A 16081-nucleotide genomic window follows, 5' to 3' on the forward strand; every position below is an offset into this window, starting at 1 on the left:
CAACTCAGGGCCAAGGGAGTGGGTGCGGGAAACATCCTGTTACATTCCCTGCAGATAGCTGCCACTGGGAGAGTGGGTGCTCATGCCCAGCACGGTACGTGTCTCTTCCCATGCCCCAAGTACAAATTCACAGCTCCAAGGAGCCGGGGCTTCCTGCCAAAGACAATTTATTGCATTTCCAGAAGAACACAGCAGAGAAATCAGTGTCCCTACAGCACACACAAACCCTCTTCCAACACACTGCTTTCCCAGGGCACAAAGAGAAGGGTTTAGGAGAGGCAGGAAAAAGCCTCCCAGCAGCAGAGGGTTCAGCGAGGAGCCCAGCGACCCCTTTCCCCAGCTCCTTTCCTCCCCGGGGACAGGCAGCCCTACAGAAGGAGTGGCTTGGGAAGGCGTGTGGTGCAATTCCCATCCTGGGAACGAGCCCCATGCCTGGCTTTTCCCAGGCACAGCCTGTACAGCTCACCCGCACAAGGGAAACGGCTGTGATCACTGAAAGGCTGTGGGGGAGAAGGCCATGAGCACGGCTGTTCAAAAGCACGGCGGGGGGATGGGAGGCACCAGCCCTCTCCAAAGTCCCCCAGGATCGCCAGTGCCCTGGGCTCTGGGACACTCTCACTGGGTGATACACACGTGGGAATTACCAGTGACTCCCCAGTGGAGAAAGCCCCACCTCTCCAGCTCATGGGTGCTCCAAGGTTACTGAAGAGGATCCTGATGAGGGTTAAACAGGAATAAGGATCCCAGAGTAGGAGTGGAGAGACAGGGAGTCGTGTGCTGTACAAGAGCAGGATATCCTCCCTAATCGCTGACAGTCTGGGCAGCTCCAGCGGCAGGAGCTAGGGATGCTGCTGCCTGGAGCTTTTGCAAAATCCCCCCATGGTTTCCAGTGTTGGAGGACAGAAGGAGAAAGCAGGAGGCACCTAAAGAGCTGGTACAGCAAAGAGATGAGCCTGTCCCACAGCAGAGCCAAGAGTAACCCACTACAGTCCTCAGCTGCACTGGCTGTGCGAGGCAGGACACCCAGACCCTGACACTAGGAGGACAGCAAGGAACCCGTCATACTTATGGAAAGAGACACACCACCTCCATGGGCACCCAGCGAGGAGGCTTGGCCCAGCAGGGCAGCACAGAGAGCAGCAACACCCGTGCAGGAGCTCAGAGGGAGTCTGTTCGCTTACGGGCAAACACGGCCGACATGGTCTTGACGATGCCACGGATCCCAGTGCCCTTCTTCAGGGCCAGCTTGGTGTCCGGGATGAGCTTGGCCAGTCCATGGAAGACCATGAGGGCCCCGTGATAAGCCTCAGCTGCAGAGACCTCATAGAAACCGCAGTCTAAAGAGAGGGCCAGGAGCCGCCCCTCCTCACTGGACACCACCCGTTGGTGGTGCAGGTCCCGTTTGTTGCCCACAATGACTATGGGCACCTTCTCCTGGCTCTGCCCCTCCTTGGCAGCCTTGATGAACTGGATTTTGAGGGGCAGGATGTTGAAGCTGGCACGGTCACAGATACTGTAGACCAGGACAAAGCTGTCTGCCCACTGGATTCGCTTCTCCTCTGAGGAGCCATCCTCTGCCTGCTCCTGGGGAAAGAGAAAAGGAAGGGTTGTTTTATTGGGCTCCCTCCCTCCAGGCCTGCCTGACAGAAGAGGGCAATCTTGAGAAAGAGGAGTACCAAGGAGGGCAGAGCAGCACCTGGCAGCACTAACCAAGGGGGGATGATTCAGCTTTCAGCATCACACCCTAATCCTAACCCTCAGCCAGCTGCCAAGCACTGCAGGCTGTAGGTGATAACAGTGTGGGGATCTCAGAGCAGTACCTCTACTTCTTTAGCAGAGTCCTGTATTAGCATCAGTGCTTCAGCTCCAGTGTTCTCAGCCAGAGGGCCATGGGCTATGGTAACTATTGCTACCCTGTCAGCAACATTGCTGTCCTCTGCTTGGCAGGTGAGAAGAGTTCAGTCACTTATGAACCCTCTGATTTGAAAGCCTTGCTCAACTGGACCTCCCAGCCTGTGGTTCCCCATAGGTAACTTCCAGTTAAGGGTTTTTTTGTTCCTGAGGTAGAAACGGGTGATAGGAGTAGAGCCATCTCACCTGGGAATTGGGGACATCCCAGATGTGTAAGAGGATCTCTCGGCCATCCACAGTCAGGTTGTGGCTGTAGATGAATTCTGCACTCCCAAAAAGAAAAAAAAAATAGTCATCTTCATGGTGCCACCAGCTGCCACTCTGGACCTTTTGCACCCCAGAGAAGCAGCTCTGGAGCAAAGAGATGTGTCACTGAACAAATACAACACTGAGCCCCTGGGAGCAGGCAAAGGCTCTGGAGAAAGGCAGGAGAGGATGGGCTGCAATGAAATCCCACAGGCAGAAGCAGGGTTGTCTCTCGACCCCAGTCCCTGTTGGGAACTGGCCTGGCCCTGGCCTGGCACTCACCCATGTCTCCATACTCTCCAATAAAGCGCCGGGTCAGGAAACGCACGGTCAGAGCTGCAGACGGAAGGACAGGAATCATCAGAATAACACAAAACCTGGAGGATTCTCCTTACTAAATCCAGAGCAGAGTCAGGCACCATCTCCTTGTAAACTCCTACTAGCAGGAACGACCTCTGAGTTTCCCCAGCCACCAGCAGGTTTGTGAGTGCAGCAGAGGCACAGCACGAACCAAAGCATCTGCACGATCCGGAGCATCAGCAAACTGCAGCTCAGTGGAAAATACCTTCCTCTGTCATTCCCCGGCTGGCTACAAGGTTGTGCTCAGCCTCCCCACCTTGAATCACAGCTGCTGCACCCCAGGGGCTCAGCCCCATCTCACGATTTTGGTCCAATTTGCTCCCTACCACTGGTCCTCCAAACACCGCTGCAGTTTTCAGCCTGGGAACCCCCTGCTACAGTTCACGGTCAGTTCTCACCTGATTTCCCTACGTTGTCTGCTCCCATGACAAGGACGTTTGCTTCCATCTTCAGGGCAGTGGGGCCAGGCACCTCCATGAGGGCAGGGTGGTCGGGGGTGAAGCTGGTGCTCCGGCGCAGCGGGAGCCGCAGCCCCATGCCGAGCGTGGCCGAGCCCCTCGGACGGTCCCAGCCGTGTGTTCAACTCGGCTCGGCACAGCCGACAGCCCAGTGCTTCCCACGGCACCCAGGGGACCCAGAAGGCCCATACCCCTCCCCGCAGCCGCAGGGGCGGTGCAGAGGGAACTGCAGGCAGCCGGATGAAAAACTTTGTCATCGCTCAGCTTGTCCTGAGCATACGTCAGTGGCTGAGCCGGCCCTGCCAGCCCCCAGCACGGCGGGCGGCCGGGAAGCACCAGCTGTCGGCACCAGCTGCTCCGCAAACTGCATCCCCGGAGGTGCCCACGCCCCCACCTCAAAGCACTCTGTGCCTCGGCAGGGCCACGCAGCCCCTTGTCCCTTCCCCACGGTGATCGTGGGAATGTCAGCCGGGAGTGGAGGAGTGTCACCGGCGCTGGGGTGTCTCGTCAGGGATGAAGCAGCTGATGAGAGACGTGAGCATCTCACGGGTGGTGGAACTTTGTTTCACCAGCGATGGAACACCTCACGATTAACGGAGCGCTGCCTCGCACGTGACGAGGCATCTCACGAGGGATGGAGTCCCCTGTGAGTGATGAAGCATCCCAAGAGTGATGGAGCGTCTCCCGAGTGACGGAGCTTCTCTGGAGCACCGGGGAGCCGCCGCGCAACTCCTGCAGCCACGGGCGTCCCCCGCTCCCCCCGGCCGCTCCCCCCCGGGTGTAACGAGGACCGGCCGCATCCTCCTCCCGGCCCGCCGCATCCTCCTCCCCGGCCCGCCGGGAGGAGCCGCTGACGCCATCGCGGCGCGCCCGGCGCGGCCATGGCGGCGGAGGCGGCGGTGGTGCGGGTGGCGGTGCGGGTGCGGCCGCTGCTGCCCCGGGAGGCGCTGCGGGGACACCGGCCCTGCCTGCGGAGCGATGCCGCCACCGGCGAGGTGGCGCTGGGCCGCCGCCGGTTCCGCTTCGCCGCCGTGCTGCCCGAGGCGGCGGGGCAGGCGGCCGTGTACCGGGCCTGCGTCCAGCCGCTGCTGCGCGCCTTCTTCCGCGGCTTCAACGCCACCGTCTTCGCCTACGGACAGACCGGCTCCGGCAAGACCTACACCATCGGGGAGGCCAGCGTCGGTGAGTCTCGCCGCGAGCCGCGGCTCCGTGCCCGCCAGCATCCCTGTTCCGCCAGCATCCCTGTTCCACTAGCGTCCCGGTCCCGACAACATCCCTGTCCCGGCAGCATCCCGCTCCACCAGCATCCCTGCTCCTCCAGCATCCCTGTTCCTCCAGTATCCCTGCTCCTCCAGTATCCCTGTTCCTCCAGCATCCCTGTTCCTCCAGTATCCCTACTCCTCGAACATCCCTGCTCCTCGAACATCCCTGCTCCTCCAGCATCCCTGTTCCTCCAGTATCCCTGCTCCGCCAGCATCCCTGTCCTGCTGGCATCCCCACTACCCCCCTGCCCTCCCCAGCAGCCCCACATCGCCACCTCCTTCCATCTCCATCTCCTTCCCTTCCCAGCCAAGCCACCCACACCACCATTATCCCAGCCATCTCTCCCAATCCACCAGCCCCACAGATGCTGCTGTCCACACCCATTTCAGCACCTTTGCTCTCTTTACCCAAATCCAACTGCATCATCATCATCTCCATCACTTCCAGTTTCACTCCCAAACAACCCTTCCACCCTGCCAGCCCCTCCAGCTCAAGCTTACCTCCCCCCACCATCCCACCCCCAGCAGCCTTTCCTTTCCCCCTGCCTATGTTTCTGTAGCCACCTCCCAAAGGTGTGTCTCCACACCTTTGAGATCACAGTGTCTAGGTTTCTCCTCTTTCACTGCAGGACAAGTGACAGGACCTGGTCCTCCACCAGCTCTGGAGGTGGTGGTGATAGTCCTAGGTCCTGAAATAAACCTGAAGGAGAGGGAGGTTTGCAAGTGTTAATCCTGTTCGTTTCTTTATATGAAGGAAATGAGGAAAGAGACAAGTTTTTCTTTCTAGTTTAATAGCATTGTGATTTCTTGCAGAGGATGTTCTGTAAGCATTTCAGTCATCTTCAGTTAATTGCCTCGTTTGTAAACACTAAATTGTTTCATACTTTTAATGTACGTCTGTTTTCAGTCTCCCAGTTCAGGCTATCATTCACCAGATTTGGGAATTGCAATTTTACATGGCTGTTGGAGACAAAAGGTAAAACATTTAAAATTCAGACAGTGAAGTGCTGTGGCCAGATACAAGCAAACAGCAAGCACTGAAAAAAGAGAAAAGCGTCTCACAGTTGGGAAAACTTGTGGAGTCATGCTGGCTTCAAAGGACAGCACACTGCAGCTGCAGGCATGGTGTTTGACACTCACTAAAATGCTGAGGTGCTTTTTCCTTCTTGAGGAAGGATTGGAAACAAGCAGCTTTGCTGGAATCCAGCACAGCAGTGGGCTAGGATTTGCCCACAGGTCTTGTGGGATGTTTAATCCAGGTTGCAAGGGCTGAGCTGTGGGAGAGTTGTGAGGCTGCTCCTTTCCAGCTGATGTGTGTTGCAGGCAGGTTTCTGACCTCAGCTCCATCCCCAGCCAGCTTGGGCTCCCTGGATGCTCCATGAGCGTGTGCCTGTCTTTGCCAGCTTCCATCAATGAAGACGAGCAGGGCATCATCCCACGAGCCATGGCTGAGACCTTCAGGCTCATCGATGAGAATGACCTGATCGACTACACCATCCGAGTGTCCTACCTGGAAGTGTACAAGGAGGAGTTTCGGGACTTGCTGCAGGTGGATACAGCCAGCAAAGACATCCAGATCCGGGAGGATGACAAGGGGAACATTGGTATGTGTGGCTCTGCACAGGCTCTTTTTCTCCCCATGTTGTAGGCCAGAGCTGGGTTATCTATCCATGAAAGCAGAGCCAGATCTTCCTCCTCTATCCCTTTGTCTCGTGCAGCAGTTTGCTGTGCTTAATCTTGAAAGCTGGTCTGGGCAAGGCCCAGTACGGGCAGGGTGACAGCACCAGGCTGTGCCGAGGAGCTGCATCCTCGGGCAGCCCATCCCTCCCAGCCACAGCTGCCTTTGCTTTGCAGTGCTCTGCGGTGTGAAGGAGTCAGAAGTGGAAGGGCTGGACGAGGTGCTGAGCCTGCTGGAGATGGGGAACACAGCCAAGCACACGGGAGCCACCCACATCAACAGGCAGTCGAGCCGCTCGCACACCATCTTCACGGTGACCATGGAGCAGCGGCGCGGGGCTGGCCGGCTGCCCCTGCACCACCGCCCCCCCGCCGTGCCCGCCGCCGGACAGGTCCTGGTGTCCAAGTTTCATTTTGTGGACCTGGCGGGCTCAGAGCGAATTGTGAAGACGGGAAACACAGGGGAGAGGCTGAAGGAGAGTATCCAGATCAACTGTGGCCTCCTGGCCTTGGGCAACGTCATCAGTGCCTTGGGAGACCCTCGGAGAAAGACCACCCACATCCCGTACAGGGACTCCAAAATCACCAGGTACCACTGGGAGCAGGACCCCCCACGTCTCATGGGCTCAGCTGACAGATCTGCCCTCTCTGTGGGTTTTTCTGTGGGGAATCTTGAGGAGCAATGAGACCAGGATAGGAATGCAGGCCTAGCTCATTGCAGTGCTGGAGACAATGAGGCTTGCGTGAGTTACACTGCTAAAGCTGAGATGAGGTGTTGCTGTGGGTTATCCTGCCCTTCCTGCCTGTCAGGGAATAAAAAATACCCCCAGTAGACTTGTTTAATGGTCCACAGTTAGTTCTTAGCTTGGGCAGGTGGCCTTTGCAATCTCCAGCAGGACTCCTAGCAGCGATCACAGGGTCAAGGAGCTCCCAACTTCAGGAGTTATTTGGATGGAGACTTGCCATGGTGCAAACTGTTAATCCTCTGCTTAATGATTCCATTCACCTCACTGGTGCCAAACCAACTACAGAGCAAGGACATCATTTTCCTTGGGCTTAACCTCTGAAAAGGGTTGAAAACATTCTGTTTCCTGTATTATTTTGTATTTCTGCTATTTTAATCCCTGTGCTCTTCCTTAGGATCCTGAAAGATTCTCTGGGGGGGAATGCCCAGACCGTGATGATAGCTTGTGTCAGCCCCTCGTCCTCTGACTTTGACGAGAGCCTCAACACGCTCAATTACGCCAACCGGGCTCAGAACATCCAGAACAAGGCGGTGGTGAACTGCCGCAAGGAGACGGAGCACATCGAGGAGCTCCACCTGCAGATAAAGAACCTGCAGAAGGCGCTGGAGCAGCGGCAGCGCTCTGAGACCCGCATCATCCACCGCTCGGGCAGCGCCAAGCGCGGCGCGCCGGACGCCACGGCCCGGCTGCTGGCCGAGTGCGCCCATTACCGCACCTGCACCGACGCCGCGCACCGGCTGCTCACGGAGCTCCAGGAGGACAGCAACCTGACCGTGGAGCAGATCCTGCGCGTCAAGGAGTGGCTGTGCGCCGTGGAGAGCGAGAGGAGCGAGCTGACCTCGGCCGGGCTGGATAGCGGCATTGAGAGCACCTCCATGGAAGAGCAGGGACCGGAGGCTCAAGGTTCAAAACTGGCAAAAGCCCAGGTAATTGTGGGGTGTTGCAGCTCTGAGGTACATCTCATGGCCACAGCAGCCCCAGCACAGCATGATGGAAGGGTCAGGAGAGGCGGGGCAGGAGAAGTAACCTGTCCAGGAAGCCCTAGGGAGGCAAAAGAACATAGTCTTCCCAGCAGTCAGGGAGAAATTAGATTCAGCTGCAGCTGAGAGATTTATTGCATAGGAAGAATCTGGGTCTGCAGAGCTGTTGTGTCCTTGCAGAGATAGGAAGGGAAGGACAAATGCTGATGCTGCCTCTCTTTTATTTTGGGGATCAGGTGAGCACTGAGAAGAAGTGTGAGTCCATCAAAGATGAGCAAGTGGCCAAGCTACAGAGGCAAGTGGAACGCCTGGAGGAGGAGAACCGTGATTTCCTGGCTGCCCTGGAGGATGCTATGGAACAGTATAAGCTGCAGGTATTTCTGGGCTCTGCTCTCTTTGTAGGAACCTGCCCCACTCCTCTTCTTCCTGCCCAGGGGTGCTCAGCCCAGCTTTCAGGTTCCTCTGCAGTGGGTCTCAGATCAACTTATATGTAACCACATTTTTCTCATTTTTTCCTAGAGTGACAAACTGCAGGAGCAGCAGGATAAGATCTCAGAACTGCACGTGCGCTTGGAGATGGCAATGCCAAACCTATGTGTGCCAGGACTGCTGGAAAATCTTCACCTGGTCACTGCCAGCCAGAGACCTCACACAGCCCCGCTGGATGCTACCCCGTCCCATGGCTTTGGTGGGGTTCCCTCTGGGCTGCTTCCTGAGCAGAATGGAAGAGCTCTTTGCAAGAAGGTGAGGGCATAAGGCCGTGCCACTGAAGAACTGCTGCCTCTTCACTTGGCTGCTCTCCACTGTAGGGAGAGCTTTTGCCCTGCTGTTCAATGGGATACTTGTCAGAAGTGTAGTTCAGAGGACTGTGCTCAGTGTTCAAATCCAGAGTTTTACAACTCTGGCAAAAATAGCCCAGCTTCAAAACTGAGGCTTTTGCTTTCATGTTGTGGGTGAGTCCCAGAATTGTTCAGTGAAGCAGAATTGTTCAGCAGCAGAAGCACAGGCAGCTGGGTCTGGCAACACACCAGTTCTCTTGAAAATACACTCAATCCATTTTGTTGCTTTTATGTCTAGCAGTGATGCTCAGCTGGGAGCCGCTTTTTCTAACACTGGCTCTCACACAGCTTGTTTCTCTCTTTCCAATTCTGTGCCCAGAAGCTCAGCAGCAGCTCCTCCTTGCAGAAGGAGGAACTGGCAGGCTGGCACCTGTGGATGCCAGCCTGGTCAGGGAGAGAGAAACGGCAATCATTTCTCACAGTGGCATGTGAGAATTTTTAGGGAGTTGTAGGAATGTGTTAACTTGTTAGTCTAAACAATCTGCAGGTGGTGTTTTCTGTTCCTCTCAAGGATGGTGTGTGAGAAAGATGTTTTTATTAACTAACCAATCAAATAGAATGTATCATATCAGTCAATTTAAGCCAAAGTTTCCTTTCCATTGAAGCCTTCTTTTCTTCCTTTTTGCGCTGCGTCTCTCTGTTCTTGTGTCATTCTTGGCGCAAGGGTGACGGGCACCCGAACCACACACAGCACCTGACTGGTGATCCTGAGGTCAGAGAGGTGATGCTGAGGAGGGAGCTCAGCCAGGACTCAGAGAAGCCATCAGAACTGTCCTCAGGAGAAGAGATGGAGGAATGGGAACAGAAACAGTCCCTATCCCAGTGCCGGTGAGTTTGGGCCGTCCCAGCCAGCTGTCCCTGTGCTGTGTCCCTGCCCCTGGCTGTGACCTGGCTGCCCCACCGCTGCAGCTCAGCTCTCATTTCTGATGTAGAGGCAAATGCTGCCTGTGGGGTCAGTGATGCTGCTGATACACCTTACTGCTCCCTGGGGAGCTCATTACCATCATTCCTGACCACAGCTATTGTTTCCATCTCCTTCTGAAGCCTGTGGATCATGAGGGTCCTTACTGGGAACAGCTTTAGCAGTGCCCAGACCAAACTGATTAATTTGCTTCTCCTTCTAGAAATGGGATCCAAAATTTGAGCAAGAAAGAGATTTTCAAGTGGAGCGAGGAGCCAAGTGGAGGCAATGCCCACTCAATGCAGGAGGAGCAGCTGGAGCTGACAAAAGGCAAGTAGCACCCATAGGTTGTTGGATAATCTTCCATGGGCTGGTGGTGCTTCACTGGAAGATCTTGATGTCCTACCTGGATGTGCCCAGAGGACAAAAAAGGAGCAAAGATGGAGCCCAGCTACTTTTGTTAGGGAGAAACTTGAACTCATAGGGTCTGGCAAGGGTGTATGCTATCATAGAAGCTTCAGGTGACTGGGCAATGCTGTGCCAGACTCCAGCTACAGATCCAAGATCAGATTGCCCTTCTGTCACCCATCTGCTATGACAGGACTTTCCTGACCTGGGAATCTGTGTTCCAGAAGTCTGTGGGAAGCGGGAGTCACTGCTTGGTTCCTGGGAGCGCCTGCCAGGGAAGGACTCTGAGTGGAGGCTGGTGCAAGCACAGCAGAAGATTCGAGAGCTGGCGATCAACATCCGCATGAAGGAGGAGCTGATCACGGAGCTCATTAAGACAGGTGCAGGGCTACTGGCAGGAATATGCACCCATTTGCCATGAAACCTCCTCCTACTTGTGGTGCTTAGTCTCTTATTCCATCCTCATCTTCTCTCTCTGTGTTGCTTGTGCTCAGTCTCTTCCCCTATAAGCAGCAGGGCCTTGTTTCTCCATCCCTCCAGCTGACAGAAACCCTTCCCACTGGTTTGTCCCTTCCCCTGGAGTGGCTGAGGGAAAGGGAACATTCAGTCTTTGTAGCAAAAAATACTTGGGGAGAGGGAGGAAGGGTCAGGATTCTGGCTGTAAGAGAGGGGGCTGTGTTGCAGGCAAGGATGCCCAGGCTCTGAACAAGCAGTACAGCCAGAAGATCAACGAGCTGGAGCAGGAAGCAGAGCATGTGCGGGCAGAGCTGAGCGACAGCCAGAAGCAGCTCCAGGAGCTGGAGGGCAAAGAGCCGTGGGACCCTGGGGAGAAGCGCAAGCTGCAGGAGTACCGCACGCGCTTGGCGGCCGCGCGGAGCAAGGCACAGGTGAGGGGGAAGGGCTCGGCCCACCCCGGCGCTGAGCAGGGGCAGAGCTGGGGGCATCTCTGCAAAGAGAGGAGCTGCCGAGGCCAAGGGTGGTTTTCACCCCCTGGCAGGTTCTGCGCAAGAAGAAGCAGGCGACAGAGAGGCTGGTGTCGCTGTCGGCGCAGAGCGAGAAGCGCGTGCAGGAGCTGGAGAGGAACATCCAGCTGATGCGGCGGCAGCAGGCACAGCTGCAGCGGCGGCTGCGCGAGGAGAGCGAGCAGAAACGGCGCCTGGAGACAGAGGTGAACAAGGGACAGCACCGAGTCAAGGTAGGAGAGGGCAGGAGCAGCTGTGCTACTGTGGGGTTTGTGAGGATGACAGTGGGCGGGCTCTGATGTGGTCTGTGATTGTCTTGGAGAGCATGGAGACAGCTCTATCCAAAGAGCTGTACCCCCAGCCCCTGGGCAAACACATCCCACTCCCTCCATGCTCATGGCTGCTCTTTCACATGCAGGAACTGGAACTGAAGCACGAGCAGCACCAGAAAATCCTGCGCATCAAAACAGAGGAAATTGCGGCTTTCCAGAGGAAGCGGCGGAGTGGCAGCAATGGTTCTGTGATCAGCCTGGAGCAGCAGCAGGTACAGACAGCAAGCCTGCCTCTGCTTTCCTGTTCAGAGGGGATGCTGAGCAGACTGCAGGCTGATGGGAGAGATCTGAAAACAGAGACCTGAGCCCATTTCACCCTTGAGAAGGACAGTCCATAATGTCATTTGCATCTAATAGCAGAGGACTTAAGATCTTCTCTTAGCCCAGAAACAGGATCTCATCTAAATGCTAGCACTGGTAAAAAAGTTTTGAAGTTTTGTCTGTTAGCAGAAGGGTGATGAGAGATGTGCCCTCCAAGAACTTGACAGCTGGGAATTTAGTTTAGCTCTGCCTCGTGGAGGAGATGGAAGGATAAAACCAGCAAAGTCTGGGCTATGGGGGTTAGCAGAGATGGAATAAGGACTCTTGTTCGGATCTCAACTCCACTGCTCTTTAGTCCAGCAGTCCTGGGCATTGCTGCTGCTGTCTGCACACACGTAAGCCTTTTGCTTCTCCCTCCGTCAGAAAATTGAGGAACAGAAGAAGTGGCTGGACATGGAGATGGATAAAGTTCTCGAGCAGCGCCAGGCCCTGGATGAGCTGGAAGATGAGCTGAGGAAGCGGGAAGCTATTGTGGCCAAAAAGGAAGCCCTGCTGCAGGAGAAGAATGGTCTGGAAAGCAAACGGCTGCGCTCCAGCCAGGTAAGACAAGAGTGTGACACCTCAACCTTTTGCTTGATTTCCAGCAGAGGTGGAGGCTGGAAGACCCAGGTGCCATCCTGGGTCTGGCTGCAGGCCAGGATGAGGCGGTGTTGGGAAGTGGGTAGGAAATCCTGTCTCTATGAAAGAGTCTGGTTGTGCTGTGTCTCTGAGCTTGCTGGTTTGGTAGCCCTTGGCTTATGTCTGCCTGGGAGGGTGATGACCTAGAGAGGGAGTAGAACGGGGCTGAGGGCCCGACTTGCCTTCAGAGCAGATCCCCTTGAGCGTGCTCTGCCGCAGGCCCTGACAGATGACATAGTGCGCGTGTCCAGCCGCCTGGAGCACCTGGAGAAGGAGCTGAGCGAGAAGAACGGGCAGCTGCGCCACGGCAGTGCCCACGACCAGCAGCAGATCCGCCAGGAGATCAACAGCCTGCGCCAGGAGAAGGACCAGCTGCTCAAACAGAGGCTGGAGCTCGACAACAAGCTGCGTCAGGGCACGCTGCTGTCCCCAGAGGTACCTCTGCTGGGGCTGGGAAGCAGGAGGTTGTAGGAGAAATGTAAAGACTGAACATGAGGTCATTGGCAGATTCTCCTCCACATCCCTAACTGTGCATGTCCCAGCTTCTCACCAGCACTGTTGACATGACAAGGAAGTCTAGGACAGGGTGAGACAGAGCAAACCCTTTGCTTCTTGGTAACAAGAGCTCTGCCCTGGCAGGAAGAACGGATCTTGTTCCAGCTGGATGAGGCAATTGAGGCTCTGGATGCAGCCATTGAGTACAAGAATGAGTCCATCACGTGCAGGCAGCGAGTCCTGCGGGCCTCGGCCAGCCTGCTGTCGCAGTGTGAGATGAACCTCATGGCCAAGCTCAGCTACCTCTCCTCCTCCGAGACACGAGCTCTGCTCTGCAAGTACTTTGACAAGGTGGGAGACAACTGCCCTCTGTGCTGGTGGGAGCTGTATTTCACTTAGCGGTTGTTAGTGACTGCATTAATAGCCAGCCAGAACACATAATAACCATAACAGAGCTTGACCAGACTTGTTAAGAAAAATGATGGCCTAACCACACTCCTCTTCTCCTCAGTTTCAAGCTTTCTCCTTGCATCATATTGTAGTTTTGTCCTGTAAAGTAAGCCCACAAAGCCACAGCACCACAACCCCTAGCTGGGAGAAGGGCTTAACTAGTCATAGGAGGCATGGATCCCTGAAGTGGCTCTGCCACATCAGTGCAGCCACACCTTGCTCTTCCCTCCACAAGGCAGCTCTGACATCCCAGTACTGCTAATCTTCGTGAGCTGTACCAAAAAACTAACGTGACTGGGGCTCAGTGGGGCAGGAAATCTTCCCAGGCATGAAGGAGCTGAAGTGTTCCTTGTTCTTGGGCCCTGGCCAGGTGGTGACGCTGCGAGAGGATCAGCACAGGCAGCACATTGCCTTCTCAGAGCTGGAGATGCAGCTGGAGGAGCAGCAGCAGCTGGTGTACTGGCTGGAGGCGGCCGTGGAGCGCCAGCGCCTGGAGATGGACCGCCAGCTGACCCTGCAGCAGAAGGAGCACGAGCAGAACATGCAGTTACTGCTGCAGCAGAGCCGTGGTAACCCCCAGCTCTCCAAATGGGCAGCAGTGCTAACTGCTTTTGTCTTTCACAGGGCTCCCAGGCTGAAATAGTCTTGTTTTTGCTTGTAGAGCACATGGATGAGGGGCTGGCCAGCAGCAAGCTGCAGTATGAGGCGAGGATTCAAGTGCTGGAAAAGGAGCTGAGCCGTTACATGCGGGCAAACCAGGAGCTGAACCAGAGACTGAGTAACATGAACCTCCATCCTGGACAGACCAAAGGTGAGAGGAAACCCAGGCTAGAGCTCTGCTGTTCTGCCAGATTAAAAGGGATGTTCAATTCCCATGCCTGGCAGTGAGAGAGAGCTTGGAACAGTCCAGAGCAGTGCATGTGTAAGTCTTTCAGCAGCTGCTATACAGGCACCAATTTTGATGAGAAAAGTAGAGACCCTGATACTCTCCTCACTGTACCCTCAATTTTTCCCAGCAGGGATGGAGAGGAGCATTCATGGGGCTGGGGACAGAGCTGCCCCTGAGCTTGGCACCTGTGAGGAGTTCAGCCTCAGGGAGCAGCCCGTGCCTCCAGCTGCCGCTGAAGAGAGCCCTCGGGCCAGGGATGAGAGCAGGGACCTGGTGCACGCCCCTTTGCCCTCGACATGGAGGCGTTCCTCGCTGCCCAGCGACAGCCCCGGCGACCCTCGGCAGAGGGACACAGAGCACTCGCTGAGAGCAGGGCAGCCCCACGAGCTGCTCCCACCACGGAGCCTGGCTGCTGCTCCCAAACCCCGCCGGGAGCTGCGCAGAGCCAGCCTGAACGTGAGCCCAGTGCCTTATCACCCAGCCATGATAGACGTGAGGAAAAACCCGCTCTAGAGCCAGGCTTAACGCTCACCTGGCACAGGGCAGGGAGCAGCAGGTATTGACCTGAGCTTGAGAGCCCTCCTGCCACACAAATCAGCCTGGTGACAACCCTGTTACATTTCAGAGGCCTGAGGAAGAGAAAGATGTGACTTGTTGTCATGAGGGAGTTGAGTGTGTAAGGTGTGGGAGCACCAGCCTACATTCTTCTTGTTGCTGCCAGTCGAAGCTTTTCCTCTGCTCCCTCAGCAGCTTAAACACTGTGAAGCAGGAGACACTTTGCTTCCAGGCCTCTTAACACTAAAATCTTGTTTACAATGTGGAATTCTCAGCTGAAGAGCTTGCTCAGCCCTGGCAGCCTCAGATGGAGATGCTCTGCAGTCCTGCAGAATTTGTACATAGCTTTTTGTAGTAACTTCAGGTTTTTTACATTTCTACTATAACTTTTCTAATAAAGCAGTGTGAGTTTTATGAAATGGTGACTTGTCAGAAGGGTTCGAGTATGTAGGGAAGTTGTATTTAAGTCTCACTGCATGGGAAGTCAGCTGCTGTCACATTGTTGGCCTGATGTTTAAATATCTGTTTTGTTTAAGTAGTCCCAGCCACATCTAGTAGGCCTCTTACATTAAATTGCCACAGGAAGAACATCTCCAGCCAGCAGCAGAATTCTCTGAAATGTCCATGATAAAAGGAACTCTGGTTCTGTTTTTCTCTTGCAGCCTCTAAGCTGCTTTAAGCAGCGTTTTCATATTGTTGAAAGAACTTCCAGTCTGGATTTAAGAGAGACTAAATACAATCCTGCAGCTTAACACTGACAGCTCAGGAAGGTGGATTAAGTTTAACTCTGGCAGAGCAAGAAACGAAAGCCCAGGTATCTGCCTTAAGAAAGGCAAGGGGTAGGGGCAAAGGGCTGCTTGACCACTTGATCCTAAAAAACAAGCCACTGCTTCAGCCTGAAATGAGAACAGCTACCACAACCACTACTTAAGGAGTAACACACCAAGTTAAAAGCCAGCATTTGATATAACAACCACCTTCTGATCTCCTACATCCTTGACCTTACCTGTAGTGGTGTCAGTGAGGAGGAGATATTATTGAGGGCTCTGTATGTGGTTGAGCTACTCAAGATTAAGTTCAGACACTTCATTTCCTGCTGTTGCAAAGACCTTCAATAGGAAAAATAACAATCCATCCTCCTTGGAAGTAAGTAGCAAATTTGGAGCTCCAAGCTTGTGTAATGCCACATCCTTCAAGAAGGTGCAGCTCTCCCAGAAGCAAAACAATCACTGTTAAGCACAGGATTCCATTCCTCTTCCCAGTGGGAAATTAACAGCTTTCCTGCAACAAATGGTGTGTCCAGGAAACAAGTTCCGCTCAATCCCATCTAGCCCCTCAAAGCCTTAAAGACACCTAACAAACCTCTGGTTTCCCAGAGGTTTTAGGATGGCCTTATTTTAGGATGACCTTACACCATCTTCATAGCTCTCCACCTCCTGTGCAGTCAGTAGACACAGTGGTGTGAGTTCCCTGAGATCCTGCTATGCACAAACAGCTCACTATCGCAAGGGAAAAAATTCAGCCCTTCCAATATTATGCACAATTTTAGCCCCTTGTAGGCTACATCTCAGGCACTGAACCACAGCTCCTGTTGTCTTCATGGGGTTAGAACACAAATGTGTCACAGGCTATTAAATCTCTATTTAATCCATGACTCAGTTTGGTAAAGAG

At 54.7% G+C, this 16081-nt stretch overlaps 2 protein-coding genes across 3 annotated transcripts; one reads left to right on the plus strand and one right to left on the minus strand.

Moving 5' to 3' along the window:
- Positions 1 to 158: 158 nt before the first annotated feature.
- Positions 159 to 3203, minus strand: LOC128813587 (ras-related and estrogen-regulated growth inhibitor-like protein). Its single transcript, XM_053988844.1, has 4 exons — positions 2916 to 3203; positions 2440 to 2493; positions 2098 to 2174; positions 159 to 1584 (listed from the first exon to the last, which is right to left on the minus strand). Exons 1-4 carry the CDS (start codon positions 3052 to 3054, stop codon positions 1159 to 1161), a joined length of 696 nt encoding a protein of 231 aa, XP_053844819.1. The 5' UTR covers positions 3055 to 3203; the 3' UTR covers positions 159 to 1158.
- A 653-nt stretch (positions 3204 to 3856) lies between these two features.
- KIF7 (kinesin family member 7) lies at positions 3857 to 14829 on the plus strand. 2 transcript variants are annotated; one of them, XM_053988735.1, is made up of 18 exons: positions 3857 to 4157; positions 5641 to 5841; positions 6092 to 6503; positions 7055 to 7586; positions 7877 to 8014; positions 8160 to 8384; positions 9144 to 9307; positions 9604 to 9710; positions 10013 to 10168; positions 10473 to 10675; positions 10786 to 10983; positions 11169 to 11294; positions 11767 to 11943; positions 12241 to 12456; positions 12661 to 12867; positions 13337 to 13535; positions 13628 to 13777; positions 13983 to 14829. In XM_053988735.1, exons 1-18 carry the CDS (start codon positions 3857 to 3859, stop codon positions 14366 to 14368), a joined length of 4098 nt encoding a protein of 1365 aa, XP_053844710.1. In that variant the 3' UTR covers positions 14369 to 14829. The 2 variants fall into 2 exon arrangements, with proteins under 2 accessions (XP_053844710.1, XP_053844711.1); XM_053988736.1 differs by having other exon boundaries at positions 13986 to 14829.
- Positions 14830 to 16081: the final 1252 nt, after the last annotated feature.

Source organism: Vidua macroura, chromosome 12 (genome assembly GCF_024509145.1).
Source record: "Vidua macroura isolate BioBank_ID:100142 chromosome 12, ASM2450914v1, whole genome shotgun sequence".
In the NCBI taxonomy this organism is placed as follows: Eukaryota; Metazoa; Chordata; class Aves; order Passeriformes; family Viduidae; genus Vidua; species Vidua macroura.

Excerpts from the sequence above, each read along its gene's own strand:
- KIF7 (XM_053988735.1), top strand. The coding sequence starts at position 3,857 with ATGGCGGCGGAGGCGGCGGTGGTGCGGGTGGCGGTGCGGGTGCGGCCG. Across the intron at positions 5,842-6,091 it reads GGATGACAAGGGGAACATTG|TGCTCTGCGGTGTGAAGGAG; the intron begins GTATGTGTGGCT and ends TTTGCTTTGCAG. Across the intron at positions 8,385-9,143 it reads GAAGAGCTCTTTGCAAGAAG|GGTGACGGGCACCCGAACCA; the intron begins GTGAGGGCATAA and ends TCTTGGCGCAAG.
- LOC128813587 (XM_053988844.1), bottom strand. The coding sequence starts at position 3,054 with ATGGGGCTGCGGCTCCCGCTGCGCCGGAGCACCAGCTTCACCCCCGAC. Across the intron at positions 2,494-2,915 it reads AGACAACGTAGGGAAATCAG|CTCTGACCGTGCGTTTCCTG; the intron begins GTGAGAACTGAC and ends TTCCGTCTGCAG. Across the intron at positions 1,585-2,097 it reads GGGATGTCCCCAATTCCCAG|GAGCAGGCAGAGGATGGCTC; the intron begins GTGAGATGGCTC and ends CTCTTTCCCCAG.